At 57.2% G+C, this 18454-nt stretch overlaps 1 protein-coding gene across 8 annotated transcripts in view; it reads left to right on the top strand.

Annotated features, from left to right (window-relative positions):
• The window catches only part of ABLIM2 (actin binding LIM protein family member 2), a 150852-nt gene that overhangs the window by 119394 nt on the left and 13004 nt on the right, over nt 1-18454 (top strand). For 7 of the 8 annotated variants that reach the window (XR_009519632.1, XR_009519631.1, XR_009519629.1 and 4 more), the window contains 3 exons: nt 9069-9130; nt 13534-13732; nt 14576-14595. Coding sequence is in view for 1 of the 8 variants with exons in the window: in XM_060013032.1 (XP_059869015.1) it covers nt 9069-9130; nt 14576-14630; nt 15991-15998; nt 16194-16274 (206 nt within the window). In the remaining 7 variants the exon portion in view is untranslated. Of the gene's footprint in view, nt 1-9068; nt 9131-13533; nt 13733-14575; nt 14631-15990; nt 15999-16193; nt 16275-18454 lie in introns of those variants that run through there. The other variant, XM_060013032.1, reaches the window with a different exon arrangement.

Here is an 18454-nt window from a genome sequence, read left to right as displayed (position 1 = left end):
GTACAAACAACCTGCGTGTGTGTGTGTGTGTCCTCCTCCTTCAGGGATGCAGGCTCACGATGACCATGACAATGGTTCTGTCATCCCTTCGCTTTCTACACATGTTCTGACGTCAATTCCTCCGAATGGAAAACCCACTGTGTCTAACAATTGCAATTGTGCCTTTATTTCTGTCCTGGTGACATCGCCTTGTTTCCCAATGTGCATGGAAATAGCAGCGAGGACCCAGGCTGCTGGTCGTGCCTAGGTCAGGCGTGCCTTGCTATCTGCCGGCCTCTTGAGACATTTGGACGGGATGAGCACACTCTTAAACTGAGAAGAGAGGGGTATCCGCCTTCTTTTCTCGGGTTCCTTCCAATCTCACCATGTAGCCCCCAACTGTGAGTCCATCCACACCAGTTTCGTTTGCAAACAACCGTTATTGAACAAAGTGTTTGCATGTGGCAAGGCACGCCTGCCTGCACCCCTGGGACGTCCATCTGTAGCGCCCCAAGGAGGGTAGGATTGTGACACTCAACACAGTGGGCGCTCAATAAATGTTTGTTGAATTGAGATGCATTAAATTCAACGGGTATTTATTGAGCACCCACTCTGTGCCAGACGCTGTGTAGGGCACCGAGGGGGAGACCGAGAAGACAAGAGCAGCCCCTGACCCAGAGACGCGTGCAGGGAGCTGGGACAGGCAAAGACGCCGTTGAGAGCAAGTGCACGCGCACCCTGCCGCCGCCTGCCTGGGGTCCTCCGTGGGCTCTCCGGGGCCACGCACAACTTCATCCCACTCATGACACCATCAGCACATCTCACCTGAGACTGAGTTCATCATTCAGTCATTCACCCACCCCTTCACCAGACATTAACTGAGCACCTACTATGTGCTGAACACAGTGCTAGGCAGCGGAGAGGAGGTGGTGAATATGGCCCAGTGCCTGTTCCCCAGGGAAGCAGACAACTGACAAACCAGTGTGACGTCCCTCTCCGCTATGGCAGTGGTTCTCAGCCAGCACTGACAGCCCCTCCGAAGGAGGTGTCATTGAAATACACACTGTATGACAGACAGCTTGTTTTCCTTTATGCTACACTTAGGGCATTATCTGGACTATGCATGTAGTAGGTTCTATTATTGAGGAATCTGATTTCTGCACAGGAAAGGGATGGTATTGATTTTCTGTTACAAGAAGAGGGTCTTGAGCCTTACAGGATGGGATTCACTGCCCCAGCAGAACACGAGGGGGTGTGGGCCCCCCTCCCCTGGTCTAGACCCTGTGGGCCGGCCTGCTGCTCCTCTGCGTCCCACCTTCCTAACCCTTCACGTCCTGTCCTCCCTTCTGAGGTTCCCCACATCCCCTCCAGGTGGTCACAGGTGTGCTGAAGTAAGACAAAGCCCCAGGCCAGCTGGAGACCCTTCCCTGAGGGCTCAGTGACCCGTGGAAAGGACCCCACCCTGCCAAAGGGAATAAGGCCCTTCCTCAAATCCCAGCACGTGAGGGGAGTTAGGGTGGGCTTGGAGGTCGGGGTGAGGGAAGCCCCACATTGGAGACGAAGGCAGTGCAGATGGCTGGTCCCGTGGGGACCACTGCACGCCCACCCGGCCTGTGGTTTTGCCGTTTTACGTCACCCTCTGCGTGTCTGTCCCCGTGGAGTCCCATCCCCTTGTCTTCGCCTGCTGCCCACCCAGTCCGGGCCTGGTCTGGGGCTGGGATCCGAGATTGCTTCCTGGGTCACCCACCCCCAGTGCCCACCAGTGTGAAGCTCGGGAGACAGCACCTCTGTTCCACTTTTCCTTCCCTGCTGGCAGGAGGAAAGCGGGTTTGAGGCCTGGCCAGAAGTGGCTTTCCTCACCCCCTGTTAAGTCCTCTGGAGCTTCCAGGCAAGAAAAAATCATTCTCACATTTCTTAGTCCACGGCTGAAAGAGAGAGAGACCTGATTCGCTGTCTGCCAACCCCATGAGAATTTTGGGGGGTTGGCCATCCTCAGTCTGGGCACTGGGACCTGAGGACCCCAGGGGCAGGATCCACGAGCATCACCCTGACGGGACCTCAGTCCTGGCCCTCATTTTTGGACAAGCAAGAGAAGGCCCAGAGACAGGGTGTGACCGCCGAACAGGTCCTGGGGCCGGAGCAGAGGCCAAACGGACAGCACCCCAGCCCCGGGAGCTGACAGTCCAGAGGAGGCGGGGACACAGACAAAAAGCACGTCAGAAAGTAAGGCCCATGGCGCGTGCAGGTCGGGGGGCCAGGCGCTGCCGATGGCTCGGGGAAGGGAGATGCTGAGTGAGCAGGCTTGAGGGCTGCAGGCTTGAAGGGGTAGGCGTGGGAGTGAGCCCTCCTCACACAGGTGAAGCCTGGCTGCTGGGCTCTGCGGGAGGGCTGGAGCCTGGGATGCGCAGGGTCACAGAGGGCTCTATGGGCCTTGGGAGGGCTTGGCCTGGCCTCGGAGTGGAGGACAGACCTAGGGGTTCTCAGCAGAGCCCTGGCCGCCTCTGACTGAGGTTTCAGCCGGACTGTCCGGGCAGGAGGGGAATTGCCGTCATCCAGGCTGGGGGAGGGTTCTGGGGGAGGTAGTCTTTTGGGGGTGTCCTGGGGTGTTCTGAGCAGCAGTTTGGGAAACAGGAAGCCAGTGGGGAGGCAGGAGAGGACAGCCAGAAATAGCTGGTCTGTGCGTGATGCTGGGAATTTTCTTCTCTGTCTGCTGGGGCCCAGGGTCGGTGCGGCAGGGCCGTGAGCAGAAGATGAGGTGATGTGTTTTATGTGTTCAGACACGGACGGGCAGCTTTGCAGAGGATAGACTGGAGGCTGCTGGGCCGGGGCTCAAGGGGCTGGGGTGTCCAGATAAGCCATGGGGAGGCCCCCCTGAACAGTCTAAACAGCAGGACTGGTGCAAGCAGTCGGGGAGGGGCGGGGCGGGGGGCGCGGAATCAGGAGTGGCCGGGGCGTCCTGGTGCAGGTGGGTGGAGGCATCTCTGTTCACAGCTGGGCAGGAGCAAGGTGGGTTCTTCACATTGAGTCGGGAGGCCGAGATGCCCAGACGGAGCTGCCGGGCCATGGACGGATGGGCTGGGCGCTCAGGAGAGGATTCTGGGCTGTAGGCAGAGTCACAGGGGTCCTGGGCTCCCGGATGGGCCCGGGGACGTGGGGGTGGGTAACCTGAGACCCAGGCCCTCCTCCAGGTGGTTTCCTGAGCTGTGTTACTTCTCAGAAGGGTCCGAGGCCCAAAGAAACTGTGACTCTCCTGCTCAGCGCCTACCTCACTCCCCAGTCCTCGGGCCCTGTTTCCCATCTCCGTCAGACGCAGCGGGAAGATGGAGAAAGTGTGGGCAGGGGGAGGCCCAGGGATGGAGAGAGCCTGGGCCAGCGGAGGGGGCGGGGGAAGGCTGAGAGGGAGAGGCCCGAGGGAGCTGGAGGGCTTGCGTCCGGCACCCGGCATCCAGCAGCTGGCTGGGACTCCCTTGGGGCAGAGCCTGCTGGGGAGGGCATGGCCCGCCCGGCCTCCAGCTGGAGGGACAGAGTACCCCCTGCTCACGTTCGGCCCCAGCAAGAGCAGTGAGGGTTCCAGACGTCAGGGAGGGGACCTCGGCCCAGGAGAAGCCACCTCCAGGTGCGAGAGGGGGGCACCAGGACAGAGCCCTCTGCCGTTCCCTGGGGGCTGGCTGGGACTCTTCGCTTTTAGCAAAGGTCCCTGTGCCCCCCGTGATGGGCAAGCTTGCCCCCAGCTGGGGAACTGGACAGGGTGTGGCCTCAGATTTGTGGGCAGGGGTGCAGGCAGTGCCTGAGACCCTCAGGCGTCCGGGGGAAGGAGCCCACGTCCCAGGTCACAGCTCTCAGGGCCTCCTCTATCCCCCTACACACAACTCTGCCCAGGTCTTGAGGTGTTCCCACCCACCTGGGAGCTCTGTCTCCCCTCCCCCGACCCCCACCGGGAGCACCTTATCTATGACCCTGTGTGTCCTTTTCTCCCCTGAGGACTGTTAGCTCCTGGGGAGCAGGGTCCAGATTGGGCCCCCCGTGCCTCCCCCTGTGCCCACAGCAGCCCCCCAGTGAGTGCCCACGGGGCGGCGGGTGCCCAGGTCTTCCCTCCTTCGTGGGCCCCAGCACGGTGGGGGCTGGGGGGGAGCGACAGAGTGCATGAGATCACGTGAGGGGTCCGCAGAGATGGCTAGATGCGGATGCGATCCCGCTGGGTTGAATCCTCGCCTCTCACTTGCTATGTGACCTTGGGTACGAGAGCAAACTTCTCTGAGTTTGGAATCGCCTCGTCTATAAAAGTGGGGATGTTCCAGTCCTCCTGGCAGGCGGCACCCGGGCTTTGGGGCTCAACGTGGGCATCCTATGGGCTGAGCCCCGGGATGTCACACAGAGCTGGTCAGATCCACAAGCCAGCCATGGTGAGTAGACCCCTCTCGCTTGCTTCTGAAGCCTGAAGCTCAGACGGCCCAAGGGGCCTCCTGTTCATGTTCCTAGGGGCTGAAGGGGGTCCCAGCCCCTCCTTCCTCAGACGGGGATGCCGAGACTCAGAGAGGGGACCCGAACCTGCACAGGGCCACGCAGCTGCGAGCTTACACGTTCGCACATCAGTGAACTGAAAACCGTTCACCATCCCGGTGAAACTGACGAAGATCTGCCCAGGGAAGTGGCTTCCTGACCGTCGTCCACAAAGCACCCTGGATGCTCTGATGAGCCGTGTGCCTGCAGCTGCACCTGGAACAGTCATCCACCTGCAAGGGGCCTCTCCTTGCCCATCCGTCCAGTGGCTCCTCTAACCTCTGACAAGCCAGCCCAGAAGACGGACAGACCCAAGGACACCCAAGATCAATCCCAGCAGAACGCTGAGGGCAAGGTTGCCACGGGTGGGCTTCTGGGAGGAGGTGATGGGGAGCCTAGTTAGGCTGAGCTTGGACATGGGGCGTGGGCAGGTGTCCAGTGGTTACAGGGCCTGATACAACTCGGGGTCACAAGTACCCAGCTGCCACCTGTCCAGGTCCGGCACACCTGCCTTCTCCCTGTGTGCCTTCTCTCTCTCTCCAATATACACACAGCACACACTCTTAAGGCCAGCCCATGCCACAGGCCAGGCAGGTCCCTAGAAGACTCCCACGCCTGCAAACCCTCACCAGGGCAGAACTGCTGGAGCAGATAAGGTTACTGGTTCCCGAAGCTAGGGTCCTGGGAGATTGTCTCATCCTCTTCATGAGTAACAATTTGATATTATACAGGTCACTTAATTTCACTAGGCCTCAGCTTCCTGAAACGTAAAATGGGCTCATGTGTAATGCCTTGGCTTGTGACGGTCAAGAAAATCTATGAGTACGTGAGGGGACCTTTTAAATGGGTGGTTCTCAATCACGGCTGCCCGTGGGATCCTGGGACCTTGGAAATCTACTGATGGCTGGTCCCATCCCAAGAGAAACCAGTTCTAATGGGTCTTGATAGCATCCCAGGGATGTGATCTCTCCCTGCTCTTTCCCACTCAGTACAACTGAAAGGCCCAAGAACAATAGGGCAGTAGACAATCACAGAACCCTGGAGGGTAGAGAGAGGAAGGTGGACTGGCCAGAGAACTGAGGACTTGAGGAAATATGCGGGACCAGTGTCTCTCACCTCCCATGCAGTGGACAAGGTGACCAAGTAGATGACTGCCCTCCCTGGTACCCAGCAGAAGGCCCACTGGCACCCAGCAGCCTAGAGAATAAGCCCAGGGAAACACTCTTCACCCATGGCTGGTGTCTCCCACCCCCACCTCGGGGTACGGGGCAACCGGGGAAGCACCTGTCACCCCAGCCTGCTACCAGAAACACCAGGTGGACGCAGCAGACCAGAAGAGCACTTTAACTAAACTGACTTTGGACTCACAGCCCATAATAAGCCATGCCCCACATGTTAAACCTAAGCACAGGGACAGCCTGCTGACATGGAAAACTTAGCTAGGATCCAGGTCTCCCAACCTAACATCCGAATGTCCAGGATGCAGTGGAAAATCACTCCTCACACCAAGAACCGTGAAGATAACTATTTGAATGTGAAAAGGCAATCAACACATCCTAACATGGAAAAGAATCAGATATTGGAATTATCCTGAGAAGGATTTTTAAGGCAGTCATCGCAAAACTGCTTCAACAAACAATTGCAAATACTCTTGAAACAAATGAAAAAGAAAAAAAGAAAATCTCACAGAAGAAATACAAGTTATAAAAAAAGAATCCAATGGAAATTATGGGAAAGAAAAATAAAATAACCAAGATTCAAAAATTCACTGGATGGGTTCAATAACAGAACAGCGGGATTTGTCAGAGGAGAGAATCAGTGAACTTGAAGATAGAACTACAGAAATTATCCAACTTAAACAGCAGAGAGAAAATAGCAGAAAAGAATGGACAGAGCCTCAGAGACCTGTCAGACAACACTTGTATCACTGGAGTCCCAGAAAGAAGAGAATGGGTCTGAAAAAATATTCAAAGAAATAATGCCTGAAAACTTAACAAATTTGGCAAAAGCCATAAACTTCACACGCTCGAGAAACTGAGTGAACCCCAAGTAGAATAAGCTCAAAGTAATCCACACCAAAACACACCATAATTAAACTTACAAAAACTAAAGACAGAAAAAAATAATACTGAAAACAGCCTGAGAGAAAAGACATATTATACTCCCTACCGGGGACACCAACGCAAATGACAGCCAACTTCTCCCCAGAAACCGTGGCGGCCAGAGGAAGATGGCACATATATAATGTGCAGAAAGACATTTGCTGTGGACGTGAATTCTATCTCGGATGGAAATATCCTTCAGGAATGAATGGAAAATGGAGACATTCTCAGACAAAGGAAAACTCAGACAAGTTTTCACTCGCAGACGTACTTGGCACAAGGCAGTTCTCCAAACAGAAAGGAAGTGATAAGAGAGCTCGGAAATTCAGAAAGGAAGAACATCAAAACAGGTTAAAATTAGGGATCAGTATAACAGACTGTCCTTCTTGTGATGAGTTTCTTAAATCATTGATGATCGAAGCAAAAATTGTTACACCATCCGATATGGAAACTCAAGGCAGGTAGAAGAAAGAGCGAAGACAGTCATAGTTGATGAGTGAGGAAGATGGAGTGGCCTGAGTGGAAGTAAGGTCTCTACACCTGCTGTGAGGCCATAGGCCGGCAGCCTGAGCACAGGGGATTTTAGAAGCTGGCTAGGTAATTGCAGTGCATCCGGGTAGAGAACCGCTGGTTTAGAGCAGGTAAGGCTGGAGGTGAGGGCATAGTTGTTCTCGGGGCCCTAAGGGTTTCCAAGCCTTCGTGTGTATCAAAATGCCCTGGAGGGCTTGGAAGTCATAGACTGCTGGACCTCAGCCCCAGAATTCTGAGTCTGTAGGTCTGGGGTGGGTCCTGAGAATTTGCCTTTGTAGCAAGCTCCCAGGCGTGGCTGGTGAGCTTATTATTGGAGACGCCACTTTGAGAAGACGACGCTGGCATCCCCGACTGACCAGGAGCTCCTGGGTCTCAGCTGAGGGTCCCTTAGATCCTCAGCCCGACAGCCTCACATGCCCAAGTGTGCCTGGCTCTGGGTGTAAATTGGGAAGCAGGTGTGTCCTGGAGGGACCTCAGGACTGTAAGTCAGGAGGCCCTTGTCTTGTGTCCCAGGGCTGGATGACCTTGGGCAGGTCCCTCTGTGTCCCCGGGCCTCAGTTCCCCTTCTGTGAAATGGGAGGAGCTGGCTAGGTCACTTACCTGGCGGAGCCCAGGGCAGCCAGGAGGGGCGAGGGATGCCCGGCAGGTCTGGCCCCGCTTCTCTCCCTCCAGCTCCGCTCTCCTGTTTCATGTATCGGAGTTTTCACATCGATTTCCTGTGACGAGAGGGCTCCTTGGCTAAAACCAGCTTGAGAACCCTGCCCTTGATGTCGTGAAAGGCCCTTCCTAACCCACATCTGGAACCTTCCCACAGACTACCCTGGGACAAACAAGTCCCCGAGGCAGGTCCCCAGCTGAGGCCTTTCCTACGGGTGTGACCTGTACAGAATGTCTTCTCTGGCCCTCCACCCCACGACAGGCGCCTGGATCGACCAGCATCCTGTGTTCAGAAGTGGGCCTTCCTGGAGTGGGCGGGTGGGTGGACGGACAGGCAGTTCTGTGCACGGCGCCCGTCTCAACTTTGGAGGCTCAGTCGTCCGGTTTACAGCCTCGTGAACACAGAGGGATGGGACCCGCCGTCCCCTCTGAGCCCTCGGGCAGCCCGGTGGCTCCCAGGAGCCAGTGCTATTGCCTGAGCTGTGGGGGACAGGGACCCCCAGATGCAGCAGACATGGGCCCTGCTTTTTACAGGCCCACAGGCTATGGAAAGACAGTTCAGGCAGCCGGGAAAGGCCTCCTAAGGGTGCTTCTAAGGATGGTGGAGGTCCCCTGCCCCTCCAGGGGGCCCAGGCTGTGCCCCTTGGCCTCCCTTCTGGGGCACATCCCACACGGACTTCTGAGCCAGGAGTTTCCGCTCTGCTCTCTCCAGACGTGGCATTGAAGCGGTTCACTGGGGAGGTCTCAAAGCCCTAGGCCCCCCCAGAGCAGCCAGGGATGTGGTCAGTGGAGGGAGACCAGGTGTGGGATTCCCACAGGGAATCCAGGGCCCAGTGTCTCAGACTGGCCCTTTGAGAAGCTAGAAATTAGGATTTTAATGTGAAATCCGCCAACTGCAAACAGCTCAAGGGTTTTGAAAAAATATTCTGCAGGCCACCTCTGGTGGTGCTGGGCCTCCGCTGGCCGCCTCTGGCACAGGTTAGCACAGCCCTACCCTGCATGGGGGCCCCTTCCTCCCTCTGCCCCCCGCTCTCCTGGTCAGCCAGGTGAGGTGCTTGGCCCGGTGATAGAGGCTTCCAGAGGATGCAGGTGCCTGCCAGGCCGGGACGGGCTCCGTGACGTTCCTGGTGTCATGGGCGGGCTCCGGGACGTCCCCCACTTCCTGGCTTCATCCTCAGTCAGTGCCCTGGGGATAGAGGTCGCGAATGAGGCAGTGGGATTTTCAGGGCCGTCCCATGTCACCTGCGCAGCCCCGCCGACCTGGCTGCATGCGTGACAGCTGTGCTGTGTCTGTTTCAGGGTTCCCCTATTCCAAGTCTGACCCTGTCCCAGGACATGGCAAGAATGGCTTGGACCACCGGGTAGGTACTCGGCCCCGCACGCCCTCCCCAGCACATGCGTACTAACGGCCTCCGTGAGCTAGGGCGGCTTCCACAGCTTGGTGACCACACGGCCAGGAGGACGGGCCCTGGGGACCCTGCTCACCCCGCCACGTCTGCCTGCTGCTCTACCCAGGGCCAGACCACCACCCGGCAACACCCCTCCTCCCCTCTGCCCCCAGCCCCCAGCCCCCAGGGAGACCTCAGTGTCGGGGGGGCAGGGGCAGCGGGGCCACCCAGAGGAATCAGACCCTCTTTAAGGCCCTCCTGACCGTCCTTCTCCTGTGACCTGGAGCCTAATAAGGGTCTTAAAGGATGGAGGGGTTTCGGGAGACATGTGGGCCCAGAATCACTTCCTTCCCTGGAGCGCCCTTCCTCCGCGGCCCCCAGTGTTAGTACCATCACCATGGTTACCACTGATGATGCCCTTAGCACTGTGACCGTTACTGGGGCCACACCGAGGGGCCGGCTTTCTCTGTCCACTCCCAGCCGAAGGCTGCTTTGACTGCCCCCTTCCCAGCTGTCTGAATCCGGGGACATGACAACGTGAGCCCACACAGCGTGGTGCCTGACTTGTCCCCCGCAGCTGGGCCCTTGTGTTTGTCCCTCTCCCCACAGCTTTGCTAGGTCTCCAGTGAGGACCCCTCAGGCAGAGCGGGCGTGATGACACCAGACCCCCCACCAACCCCCTGACACACACACACACAGACACACACACAGACACACACACACACAGACACACACACAGACACACACACACAGACACACACACAGACCGACACACACACAGACACACACACAGACACACACACACACACACACACACACACAGCCCCAGGAGACTTGCTACCATTGAGGCAGCCTTTTCCCGGTCGGAGGAAGTTTGTCCACAAACCGAGGCCATTCACCCCCCAAGAGAAGCCACTCAGACCTCAGTCCCCGTGTGTTGCCCTGGGGCAGTCCCAGCAACAAGTGTGTAACGCAGGGGACAGCGACCCCTCAGGCAGACCTCAAATCCAGGGTCCAGGCCATGGGGCACATCCAAGAACAGGGACGCCACCACGGAAGCTGCGGGTGTCCTCGGGCCTTTCTGTCCTTCTCGAGGTCTGTGGGCCCTGCTGCTGTGTGTGTCCGGGGCCCAGGTGCTTCTGCATGGTTTGCTCGAGGGAACCCCGCCCATCCCACTAACCAGTCACCCCCACCCCGTTTATTCAGAATGGGCCGAGCTGGAATGGCACGTAGCATGCTTCTCTGAATTCCCTTCTAAGGACGGATGCAGGGGACATGAGAAAGCAGGAGTCCACAGCGCCGGGGAACGTAGATCCTTGGGCTCAGCGTGAGGGTCCCGAGGGCAGCAGCACCAGTCAGAACGTTCTCTGTTCACCCGGCACGGCTGTGCTCTGACTCCGGGGCCCTGAGTGCCGAGGTCACGGACTGGGCCATGTCCATGCCGAGGCGTTCCACCCCCCAGGCCAAGTCCTGGGGTTTCTCTCAAAATGTGGGAGACAAGAGCCTGAACGTCAGCCCTTCCAGGCTTGCGTCATCGGGGGCGGGGTTATGCATCCTCTAGGGAGAGTCCCTTCTTGGTTGCCAGGCTGGAAGGACGTGGGTCGATGGCTCCCAGCACCTGTGAGGAAGGCGTGGCCTCCGGAGGCTCCACCCCCAAGGAGTCTGGGAACAGACGATCCAGACACTCTGGCGGGGACACCATCTTCAGGCCTCTCCTAGAGCAGAGAGCAGATTCTAAGCTTTACAGAGTCAGAGCTGAACCCTCTGGGAATGTTTCCCCTGCTGGCCTCAGGGTGGGGAGCAGAGTGTTAGAAAGCCTGCGAGTGAGGCCTTCTGCACATCCTGGGGAGTCGATAAAGATGGAGTTCATCACCACATGAGGACTTCTAGCGTTTCACATTACAATAGCCAGGAGATTGATCAAAGTTATTGCTGACTTTTTCGGGGGGTTCTTTTTTCCCAACTCATGTTCTCTCCTATTTTTTTTTCTTCACTCTTTCTAAGACTCTAATGTAATCGTACGCCTGCTTCTCCGCTGAGAAGCCAGGTGCTTTGAGGACCAGTCTTTTACGGCTCAACCATGTCAGATGAAGTTGTTTCTGAAAGGATTCCAGGTGACCTAAAGTAAAAGCCCAGATGCAGAGTGACCAAAAACCCAGTAACACCAAATCCCAAAGGAGAGGAAGAGAAAGCAGTAGGAGAAGATTACATCAGAGACACACAGAACACTGGGAAAACCCACCGACGCTTAGCTGTGAGCTTCCTGAGCGTGACCGACTGCGTAGTTCTCTTATTGTCAAATGGAAGGAAGGAAGTCAGTAAGTCAGGGGAGGCAGAGATGTGCCTGGTTCTTGTTCTGGAAGGGATTTGTCACAAGGGGCCAGCACCATATGTCCCAAAGCTTGTTAAAACGTCCTGATAACTAGCCCGCCACAGAGCCTGACACATGGTAGATATTCACACCTCTCTGTAGAATAAATAGGGAAACAGCCACCTACTAAAGGCTTTCCTGTGGATGAGACAGCATTGGTTCCAACATGTGCCACCCGGTCTGCTATTAAGAGACTGACCGCTGGTCACCGACAGGTCCACACGGTAGCCCCTTGGAAGGAGTCCCATTTTGAAAAACGCTGTTGCTAACTAAGAACAGACTGAATTTTCCTACTAAATGACAAAAACTGTCAGGTTAGATTTTTTTTTTAAATAAAAGAAGAAAAACATGTATCATCATGAGATGAACACAAATTATTTTTTAATGGATTAGAGGTCAAAGGATGGGAAAGAGATACCAAAGTCACAAGTAGAAGGAAAGCATGAGTGGCAATATTAATGTCAGATAAGGTAGAAGTTAAGGTTAAGATGAATTAGTAGAATTTGTGGTAAAAAGAAAGAACACTAGCTCGTGATGACACAAGTTATAAAGCAGTTAACGGCATTCATAAATGTAAACTTGCCAAGCAACGTGGCAATGCCAGAGACCTTGATAAAACGCAAGTATGGTAGGTCATGTGAACATGACTCTTGAAATCAGACATGGATCTAGTGAAGGAGAAAAAAAGTATGGAGATCAATTTAATAGTGCAAACCGCGAACTTAATCTAATAGGCACATGAAAAAAATTCGTATATTTTGAATCGGGTTTTCACATATCCGTAAAACATGAATGAAAAGGTTCCTGTATGTCACTACAAAGAAAACCTTAACAAATTTTAAAAGTCGGATATGCTGGAAAGAGTACATGCATTGTCATCAGGCAGCCCCGAGTTCAAATCCCAGCTCTGTCACTTCCTGGGTGTGTGTTTGGGCAAAAGTTACTTAAATTCTGTGAGTCTCTATTTCCTAGTCTTTAAAAAAATTATCCTTACCTCTTAAGGTTATTGCCGGGACACATAACATTATAGTTGTGAAATCTTCTAAGTTCTATAGCGTAGTTCCCAAACGAATAGTTATTATGAAAGCTAGTCTCTACTCCTTCTTACTTCCACCTCAGTAGCTAGTGAGTAAAATGGCACGCTCCAGTGTGAGCTTTAGCAAGAAAAGAACAATGGTGAGATGGCCACGATTTCCTTTTCACCGTTATCAATCCCAGTATAATTTTTGAAAAGTAAAATGCACGGGTTAAATTTTTTACAGTTCCATGTATTAGCTGTGTGACCTTGGGCAAGTTGCTTCACGTCTCTGAGCCTCGGCTATTAAATGGTGATAATAATCACCACTTGGCATTTAGAAGGCCAGGAGTAGAGAGCTCTTTCCCTGCTCTGGACTGATACCGTGACACCCCGCCCCCCGCCTCCACCCGGGGGACGCCCCACCCTCCCTCCTGAGAGCCCCTGTCTAGTCTCAGAGCCTGGCGGACCAGAGGAAGCCGGTTCTGCTGCCCGGAAGTGGGTTTCCAACTGCCCAAGGTGGTGGCGGTGGCCGTGGAGATTACAGCCTGTGATGCAGGGCAGCGGGCACTAGGGGGCGGCATTTCTCTTTCGTATCGCAGCCGGGCCAGGTGGGAGGCAGGTTTGCCTTGCTTTATGCAGGAGCGTCCCTAACGGGGGGGGGGGGGGGGGGGGGGCGGGGGGGGGAGGGGGTCCTTGTCAGTGGCCTGAGAAAATGTCTGCAAATATTGCTCTTGAAAACTCCCAAGGGGAATCATTCAGTCAAGTGGAGGAGGTGCAGGGTCACGGAGAGTCCCCGGCAGGTGAGGGGCTGCCGGGCTCTGGTCCCAGTGCTGGGACTAAGGTGAGGCATTCAGGGCACTTACCAAAGGACTCAGTTATCAAGGTAAACAAGGTAATACAATGTTTTGAAAACTCCAAATTAATGAAAAAAATCCATGACGGACAAAGTATCAGCAATGTAAAGACCAGCTCCAACCCTCCACTTAGGTGCTTACCCGCCTCGCCGCCCTCGTCTCGGCGTCTCTGGGCCTCAGTTTCCCCTGTTCAGGATGAAGGACCTTGGACTCGGTGCTTTCGGAGGCCTCGTCCTGCCCCCGCGCTCGCTAGGACTCTGACCAGCTCCTGGCTTATCACCTCCTGCAGTAAATTAGTGCTGAAAGCTCTCTCCCTGTAATACAACCCGAGGGTGAGGAATATAATCGCTTCTTTAACTGCAGAGCTCTCTCCGTGGAAATTTAACCCCTGTACCCAGTTCCAGAAGCGCTGGCCAAGACCCCTGACCCCGTGTCAGACTCTGTACCGGGTGCCAGGGATACGGGCGCAAATAAAACATTGTTCTCCACCGTGGGCAGCGGATGCAGGGCTAAGACAGTCGGACAGGAGAGGGACTGACTGACCCTGCGGGGCCTCAGCACCTGCATTGTGGGGCAGGAACCCTCTGTCGAGGTTTGCAGGATGACTTTTTCAGGTGGGCAGAGGGAAAGAGAATTCCAGACAGCAGAGTTGGCTGCTGGTGCCGTGGACAGGTGAGGGAGGCACCTGAGACAGGTGGCCGGGTCCATGCCCCCTCCGAATACCATCCCTGGACCTCATCAGGCCACAGTGATTGTACGGGGTGCTCACGACGATAGGGGTCTGTGCTGGGGACTTTACAGACACCGGCCACCTGAGTCCCTGGGGACAGTGTGTCTGGAGGGAGCAGAGCCGTAGCCCTAGTGAGCCGCCCTCCGGGTCCAGGCCAGCTGCGGGCCGAGGGGCCGGGCGCCCTGGAGCTGTCATCACAACGGGAAGGAGCTGGCTGGACAGGCAGGGGTAGCTCAGGCCTGAAGGTGGCGGGAGGTATGTGAGCAAACCCGCCGCGTGGGAAGCCGGCAACCCCGACGAGTGTGGGCGGCCGCACGGCCCTTCCAGAGCCCGGCCTCAGTGAGCACCGTGGGCTGACCCTCCTCCCCGGCCAGGCCGCCAGGAGCCCGGCGACAGCCTGCGCCCTGCAACCTGCCCCCTGCCGCCCTCTCTCTTTCTCTTCCAGAATGCCAATCTGGCCCCTTGTGGAGCAGACCTGGATGCCAGCTGGGGCACGCGAGGTACAGGAAGCGGGGACCCCGTGGGTCTCTGGCTGGGGCAGGGGTCGCTAACAGGTTTCCACGAGTTTCGTTCTGAAACCACGCCCGACCAGGGCCGCTGGCAGAAGGCTCTGAGCATCGTGGCGTCGGGGAGCCTGGGGCAGTCATGTCCCTGCCTCTTCCGGTCAAGGACTGGTTTACCTCCATCCTAAAGTTGCCGGCGATGTTCCCTCTCCTCTCCCCTCCCTCCGGTGCTCCCTGCCTCCTAACTCAGAGGCTTCTCCACTTCCTGACCCAGGTGCTCACCTCTTGAGCACTGCCAACCCCACCCTGACTTACTTGTCACTCCGGGTCACCTGGGGAGAGATCTGTGTTTGAATGTCCGTCCCACGCCAGGGCTGAGGCCAGCCCACACCTACTGTTAAATTCTATAGCAGTAAAGGAGGCAGAGACACAGTGAAAAGCCCGCGGGTCTGAAGTCGGGTCAGATGCTGCCCCAGCCCTGCTCTCCGTGTGGCCTCCCAGGGCTTCACACCAGCAGGGTGGCCTGCAGGGAGGTTGGTGTCACTAGAGAGACCCGGTCACGTGGCAGGCGCCTGCCCAAGGGCTCTGCCAGCTCTGAGCCGCCGGGCCCCGCGATGCTCACTCATGATTGTCACCCGAGGGTGACCGGAGCCTGCTCTCTTGGGCTGCTTCGCGCTGGATGTGGGAGTGGAGGGAACTCTAAGTGGCCTCCAGGGCCCCGGGCTCAGAGCCGGGGCGGCCGGGACCCTGCATGGCACATGGGGAAATTCAAGGACCGGCCCCCCGGTGCCCAGCCCCTCGCCAGGGTCTCCCTCCCGAGACAGGCTTGCTTGTGGCCGAGATCCAGAGATGCTGCCCTGTGGGTTCTGCGTGCTCACGGAGGCCTCCCATCCGTACGACTTTAATTTTTAACAAGCCGCTTTTAGTCTGGAAGGAAAACCTTTTTAAAAAGCTAGCACGCGGAGCTGTGTATTGAAAAGGAGGAGCTAAAGGGTCACGAAGGGAAAACAGTAAGAGGCAGGGGGGTTCGACCCCAGCAAGGCTGCCTGTCTCCACGGGGGTAAACCGAGGCAGGCCCGGACCACCAGGGAGACAGCAGCACGGCTGAGGGAGAACACAGTGCCGCGTCTGGCTCCCAGTCTGGCCTGCAGCCTTCCGACCATGCCTGCTGCTCTGGCTTCCCGCCGGAGATCCCAGAGCCCGTCCCCCTGCAGCTCGGAGGATGCCGCGGGCGGGGATGGAGACCGCGAGGCCCGGCCCACCACAGGGTGGGGGTCCCGGACGGGCTGCTTCCACCTTTGGGCCGAGCTCGTGCGTGTTCTAACCCGGCCCCTGTGGTCTCTGCTTTCTCTTACAGAATACAAGGTAAGAGGGGCCGCCCGCTCCCGCGCTGACCTCCTGCACCTGCCCAGGTTAAAAGTTCCTTTTGTGCTTTCCCTGTGAAGTGTGTGTGTCAGATGCAGACGCAAGTATGTACCTCTCCGCTGGCCTCGGGCTCGGCTCTTCTGTCCCCGCACGTGCTTACTTCCCGGGTGAACCCGGACTTTCTTCTCCCCGCAGATCTATCCTTATGACGCCCTCATCGTCACAAACCGAATCCGCGTGAAGCTGCCTAAAGACGTGGACCGGACGAGACTGGAGGTGAGAGGGGCCCCCAGGGGTGGAGGGTCACGTCTGCTGAGCGAGTCTCTGCAGCTGCCTTGACATCCACAAAGTCGACGTTCGTCGCCCCCAAGGTCCCCGTGGCGACCGCACAGTGCCCGGCGATGGGCTTGGAGTCAGGTCCCTCGTTGTTTCAAAGACCGGAGAACATGGTCATGTACCCAACAAAGGTGGCTGTGCAAAGGGGGGCACAGCTGCTTGCGGTTTGGGGCAGGAAAGCCTTCGTCACTGTGCTTAACCGGGTAACATTCGCCTCTTCCCTGAGCGCTGATGTTCAGAAAATCGGCCCAATTCATGGCTTCTCGTTTGACCACACTCACCCCGATCTTGAATAATACTGAGCTCTGGGAACAAGTGTATGTTTACAAGACCCGCAGGTGGAGGGCACAGACATCTGTTGCCCGGGCCCTACCGTGAGCCACGGGCCCAAGTGGCCAGAGCGTGTACTTCCTCCATCCTCACTGTCTTCCCACGAGGAGATCAATGGCCCCAGTGGACTTCACCTCCCGAGCCACGTCAGGAAGGTTTCACTGGGGTGAGGGGTCTGGAGGCTCCTGAAGGCCCAGGGCCACCTGCCCCACCTGTGCCCCGGGGCTGGGAACGCCTGAAGCAGAGTGTGTGTCCGGCCAGCGCCAGCCCCTGCCCTGCTGCTTCTGTGGGCGGGGGCTCAGGTGGCTTCTGGGAGGGAGCCGTAGGGGCGTGGATGTGGCTGAGGGGCACCAGCAGTGCCCCGGGGCTCAGGAGGGCTGCCAGGTGGGAGCCAATCATCTGTAAAGAAACGCCGTCTCAGGTGGTCCAGACAGTTGCTCTGGAGCCCTGATCTCCGCCCTTTAGGATGAGGGTATTGATATACTCTGGGTGGGTGGCTGTACCCACGAGAGGTCACATAAAGCCCCTCCCCCAGGGTACGGGGTAGTGGTGGCGAGGAGGGGACGGGGACGCTGGTGTGGCTGCAGCAGTCGGGGGGGGGGGTGTCCATTTTGTCTTCTCTGTTGCAATAGTAGGAACTTGGCCCCAAGTGGTTTAAGCTGAAAGGGAGTTGCCAGCTCCTACGACTGACGACTGACGGGTCCCTTCGGGTGGGGCTTAATCATGTCTCCAGACCCAGATTCTCTCCCTCCATCTCTTGAATGTTTCCTCTGTGTGTGTTGGCCTGACTGATGGACAGATGTTCACCTCCCCTCCCCCGGGCTCAGCGTCTGCAGGGAAGAGACTCGGGGTGCGGAGGCTCCTAGAGGGTCTCTGAGACCTGGGACCTAGAGACGGGGAGGGTGATGCTGGGCTCACAGCAGCAGCAAGGGCTTAGCTGCAGGGAGGTGGGGAGCTGAGGCCGGGGAGGGGAGCCAGCAGAGCCAGCAAGCCCGTGGATGCCGTGGTCAGGCAGTGCAGCCCACCCGCTGAGTCTTGGCGTCCCCAGGGTGTGGGCAGCATCTTGCCAGCAGAGGACCGCAGAGCCGAATGACCCCAGGGCCTCTTCTCAGGAGGCTGGCCACTTAGCAGGACATTTGGACCTCACCCCGTAGAAGAGGAAGGACGACTGGAATGTTCTGACCTGTTAGGAGGTGTGCGGGTCATTCCCGGGGCTGGGGGCGGGGCAGCGGGACCGGCTAGGAAGCTGGGGTGTGAGTGGGGGGGCAGGGAGAGCACGTGGAGGTGCTCCGAGAGCAGGAATGCACATAGCAGGCCCCGAGTCAAGCTTAAGGGGTGCCTTCCCTGTGATCTGGAAGACGAGGTCCTAGGCAGCCTCTTCCGGGGCCTCCCCCGCGGCAATCCTCGCTGCCTCTGCAGGGGACACACTCTGGCTCCTGCTGAAGGTGAGCCCTTGTTGAGGGTGTGGTCTTGTCCCACTGCCGTAAAGCAGGAGGGTGTCGCTGCTGGGTGACTCAGTCAGGAGCCGCCTGAAGGGGTCCCACTGTCCTGCTTGTTTGTTCCTTAAGCGTGGGTGCCCTGAGGGCTCCTGGCTCCCACCGTGGGGCAGGGTGGGGGGGGTCCGCTCAGCTCCTGACGCAGCAGCAGCCGCGGGGCCACCCGCCCCTTGGGACTTGCTACTTCCCTCTTGGGTCTGGGGTTCGCTTTAACCAACTCCCATACCCCAACCCTTGTTTTCCTACAGTACAGAGAGAAGGTGCAAAACATCAAGTGGTTAATACGTGTAAATG

This window comes from Delphinus delphis, chromosome 5, assembly GCF_949987515.2.
Source record: "Delphinus delphis chromosome 5, mDelDel1.2, whole genome shotgun sequence".
Lineage (NCBI taxonomy): Eukaryota > Metazoa > Chordata > Mammalia > Artiodactyla > Delphinidae > Delphinus > Delphinus delphis.
This window is presented reverse-complemented; position numbering and strand designations above follow the sequence as displayed.